Below are 5,245 nucleotides of genomic sequence, written 5' to 3'. Positions count from 1 at the left end.
AAAGTGAATAATGACAAGTTTGTTATAAAGATGAGCTACTCACACTATGGATGAATAAACACACTATACAAAAGGAAGTTTATCCTCTGTTTGCCGACTGTTTGTTTGTTTAATTCGGTCTCTATGTACACAGGTTTGGTTACAGTGTTTTCCTTTTCTTACTACACGCGAGTTGTGTTGTTTTGGCATTCCTTGTCGCCTCCGTCTTACAAGGAAGTGGAGTAATGTTTACCATGCTGCATTTGCGTACAAAAAAATAATTGCACGGTCGTTCCCTGGCCTAAATGAAAAACCATTGGTCAAAGTGCGTTCGTGATCTCCTGTGGCTTCGGGAGACTGTTTTTCTCAGTTTTAGGAGGTTCCTTCCTGGAGCTCCATAGGATTTGTGGACACCAACATCTACCCCAAATGCCCCTCACCATCGCCCCAAGTGTGTTTCTAACAGCCGCAGAGGTGAAGTAAAAAATAATCGGGTCCAAACAAGCATTGAACGTGCTGAGAAGAAGAGCTTTGTCTCTCCAAGCAGGGCTTGACTTGGTTATGAAGCCGACAACATGGGAGACGTTGTAGGGTCCAAAACAGAGCACAAACACCAACAACGTTCCCAAAGCCAATCCAATCGCCCGCAGCTTTCTCCGCCGGCCGATGTTTGGCAGCCTCGAAAGAATGCGGATGAAGTTTATATAGCAGAAGCTGCAAATAAGTAAGGGAACGCAGAAGAGGACAATGCACAACTCCAAGCGTACGGGCAAGAGGATCTCGAGTTGAGCGTTGGTGAATCCCTCGTAACAGACGTTCCTGGATGGCTGGACCGTCCCGGATGGGTTGTAGAAGGGCACGATGTAGACGATGCTGAGATGGAGGATGGAAAACACCCAGATGAAGATGCTGGCGAACACGGCGTAGATGGGTCTTCTCCACAGGGAGTGCTGGATTGGAAACGCCACGCCGAGGTACCGCTCCACGCTCACCGCGGTCAAGAAGAAGGTGCTGTTGTAGATGGTCATGTAGAAGACAAAACCAGACAGCGGACATAGAAAGTAGTGGATATTCCACACCATATTATTGGCCACTTCTTGCATCTTAAAGGGGAGGAAGATGAGGAAGAGCAAGTCTGAGATGATCAGGTTGAGGAGGAGGATGTCGATGGGTGCCGGCTTTCTCCAAATCTTGCGGCTGAGTGTGTAGAAGGCCAAGACGTTGGCCGGGAAGCCGGTGATGAAGGTGACGATGTAGATGGTGAGGCACAGATAATAATCGCAGTGTTGCATGGTTGCTGTGTTCCATACAGTCCACAGGAGAAGGAGGCCTCAGTAGAGCTGGACGTTTCAGTCCTGGAAATTTGATGCAGTGTTAAAATCATGAAAAATATCAGCAATATAGATCAAGGTGTGTCCAGTCCTGCTCCTAGAGGACCGGACTCCCCAACACACTTGCCTGGACGTTTCTAGTAATCCTAAAGATTCTTAGTCATTACCAATTAACATTGTTTTGCTTAAATGACTTCTAATTAAATTTGAAAAAGGTTAAACTCACATTAGACTGTTTTATAACTGGCTAGTTTTTTCTTCAGATGACCAATCGTATCTTCTATGGCGCTTTCTAGAAAATTGTTTACTCTCGCTTACGACAAAAGCAACCATAGACTAAATCCCTTAAAAACTTTCTCCTGAATGTGCCCAAGTATCAGATGTTTCATTTGCGACATCTGATCTTATTTTCGTTAATACACTAAAAAATGCTGGGTTAAATATAACCCAGCGCTGGGTTAAAAAGGGACAAACTTTAACCCAGCATTTTTTAGAGTGTACTTTTTGAGAATCGCTTAATCTTGCTTTGAACAAAACTGACCAATATTTAAATCTCTAAATAAAACAAAACTGACCAATACTTAAGTGTCTTAACAGAACAAAACAACCAATATTTAAATCTCTTAATGGACCAAAACCAAATAATATTAAATCTCAAAACAGAACAAAACCGACCAATATTTAAATCTATTCAAATAACAAAATGTACCAATATGTTAATATATTAATAGAACAAAAATTACCAATATTTAAAGCTCTCCATAGAACAAAACTGACCAATGTTTAAATATCTTAATGGAACAAAACTGACCAATATTTAAATCTCTCGATGGAACAAAACCAACCAATATTAAAATTTCTTAATGGAACAAATCTGACCAATATTTAAATCTCTTAATGGAACAAAAACGGCCAATATTTAAATCTCTCAACAGAACAAAAACAACCAATATTTAAAATTTCTCTATGAAAAAAAATCTGTCCAATATTTAAATCTCTAAATAGAACAAAACAACCAATATTTAAATCTCTTAATGGAACAAAACCAACTAATATTTAAATATCAAAAACCGACCAACCTTTAAATTACTTATTTGCCTTTGAATGCTCAGAAGTGAAGCTCATAAGAAGCGACCACTGCAGCACAGATATGTGTGCTATAGACAACACTATAAATACAATATAGCTAGATCTAAACTCTGGAGGATCACTTGTATAATCATTTTATACTACCATATCGCCCAGCCCTAAAACTTGCATTATGGTAAAGCACTAAGGAATTATAGACATCACACTACGACTTTCTGTAAAGCTGTTTTGACACAATGCATATTGTGAAAAGCACAATACAAATAAATTTGACTTGACAAATTGTAAATGTTTATTAAGGATTGCAGTACAGTGGACCTATAGGAGCAAGATCGGACACCCTTGATGTAGATCAAACAGAGCTCACTGTGATGGTATACAAACTGTAAAACAATAACTAGACTCTATAAAACTATTGTATATGATGACCAGGCCTGGAATCTGCGCCCACAGAAAACTCTGCCAAAGATCAACACATCCCCAACTCCTTGCATAAATATTTTGGCGAATATGATGATTTAAAAGTGTAGAACTCTTGGCTCCGTTCAACATGTTTTACTTTGTTTAAATTGCGTTGCATTGCACAGAATTCCCAAAGATTATCCTCCAAATTAAGCACAGAATGGCCTGATGATGACACATTGTGACCAGAATTAGCAGTTATTACAGGGATACGTCTAAAGGAAGTATTTAAACGCTTTATGAAAACGCAAGCAAGCATCAAAAAGTGGCAATAACGCAATAAGGGAACTCTTTTACAACTCTTAAAACCATCCCTGCTCTAATGTTGAGACAAAAAGGTGAACTCACCGCAAAGCACACTGGACCTCTCGGCTGTGCTTCTGTATTGACTCTCTCTTGTTTTTCAATAAAGACTAGGGTCTATCTGCTGACAGCTTCCGCACCAACTGTTTGCTTTCCATTTTCAATATTGAAGACTGATAAAGGGAAAATTAATAAATGTGGACTGGATCCAACCTGGCGTGCTCCTCGTGCACAGTCTCTGGTGCTGTATGTGTACATGTGAGCAAGTCTATGCCGTCTTATCGGGATTTATACTCCTTCAGGGTGTGTGGGAGATGTGTTTAAAGATGATGGGTGTGCGCTTGTGTGAGTGTGACTGGGAGGGCAATGAGTCAGTCTGGTCTCTCCTTCACTTTAACACTCGGCATCAAGACTACAACCTCTCAAAGCAAACCATGTGACTACATTTACAATCCCAAAACATCCCCTGAATCGAAAGTGTATTTAAAAAGAGGATAAGGTTTGGAATGATGCTGTATTTCATCCAGAGTTTGATGTTTTGGATGTCTTGCTTGAAATCTCTGACCTTAAAGTTGGAATGGCAACACTCTTAAATATAAGGGTTCCTTATTGGTTCCACAAAGAATCTTTAGAATCTTTGCATTCCTTATAGTGGAAAGAAAGATTGTTTACATTCTTTAAAATAAAGGTTCTAAAAGGAGAAGAACCATTTTTGGTTCCTCAAAGAACCTTTCAGTGAACAGTTCTTAAAAGAACAATTTTTGTAAAAATCTAAAGAACCTTTTTCCCCTAAACAGAAACTTTTTTGCAATGGAATGTTTCCATGATTTTAAAGTACCTTCATGGAGCCTTGAATGCCAATAAATAACCTTTGTTTATTAAAATGTGAAAAAAGGGTCATTTTAAGAACTGTTCACTGAGGTTCTTTGGGGAACTAAAAATGGATCTTCTACCCCTTTTGGAGCCTAAGTGTGTACCGTTAAGTAATTTTTATTTACTGTATACAGTGTGTTTCACAATACATGTCACCAATACAGGCGGCATTAACTTTGCAGATGTCCGATTGTCAACAAAGACATTTCCTAGCAACCAAACTGTGGTGGATAAACGATGCTGTTCAATGCAAGCATTTATTCTACAGGTGTACGCTTATCACCTGAGGATCATTTACAGTGTTTTACACTCCTGCCTTTGCAAACGTTTGCTAAAGCGCTTTTATTATCACCGGCTTTGATGGATTGGTGCATTTTATTTGCTTGAAATTGAACATCTATCATGGGCTATGTCAGTCTCTGTTTGCATGATGTCATGCTTTGCCATCTTGGCCAAATCAGCATTTTCTGCAAGTTCAGTTGCACTTTTCCAAATCAGAATTTGAAAATCTCGACTTTCCAGGTTGAATGTAATACAGTCTTTCGGATAGGCCTATATTCTTCATTCAGTAGCTAAAATCACGGAAAATCCCTGACGTTCAGCGCAGAACCCCCCGAAAGTAGGAAATTCATCACTTTCACAATGGCGTGCAATACACTTTACTACACATGACAATGCTGTGTTTCATAGCTAAAAGTTTGATTGTGCAATGACTGATCCATCTAGGGTTGTATCGGGAAAAAACGCACTAGTTCCTTCATTTATTATTAGATATGCTGGGACGAAATGAGCAAAACTGAGTCAGCAAACTTGTACACTAATAGCTCATCCCAGCTGGTTAGATCATAGATAAAAAAGAGATGACCATAAGCATAACATCATCATCATCCATCACTAAAAAAGTAATTAAAAGCATTTGAGTAGACACATAAATGTTGTCTTTCTCATTATGTGAATTCCCCACTAAACATCCAGTATTAAAATATTAAAACCTCAAAAGCCTGAAACACATGAATTGCTAAAAAATCAATGTCTGTATAATCTTAAAAAGTCAAGACTTACTAAACAAGGATTTGTTCTTTTGTAAACTCCGAGGCGACACGGGCCGTTGCCTCCACACGTCACATACATACTCCACATTTTGGCCAGTTTCGTGGGACTGTGCCTGCTCTCCGTCCGCTCGGCCCTCTCATTGAAAATTCATTGTG

The 5,245-nt window shown here is 39.2% G+C and overlaps 1 protein-coding gene across 1 annotated transcript; it reads right to left on the bottom strand.

Moving 5' to 3' along the window:
- Positions 1 to 299: 299 nt before the first annotated feature.
- On the bottom strand, positions 300 to 1,271 carry LOC107688253 (free fatty acid receptor 2-like). The gene has a single exon (XM_016485878.1). The coding sequence runs from the start codon at positions 1,269 to 1,271 to the stop codon at positions 300 to 302; it is 972 nt and encodes a 323-aa protein (XP_016341364.1).
- Positions 1,272 to 5,245: the final 3,974 nt, after the last annotated feature.

This window comes from Sinocyclocheilus anshuiensis, unplaced genomic scaffold (assembly GCF_001515605.1).
Source record: "Sinocyclocheilus anshuiensis isolate Anshui unplaced genomic scaffold, SAMN03320099.WGS_v1.1 scaffold1162, whole genome shotgun sequence".
NCBI classification, from domain to species: Eukaryota; Metazoa; Chordata; class Actinopteri; order Cypriniformes; family Cyprinidae; genus Sinocyclocheilus; species Sinocyclocheilus anshuiensis.
This window is presented reverse-complemented; position numbering and strand designations above follow the sequence as displayed.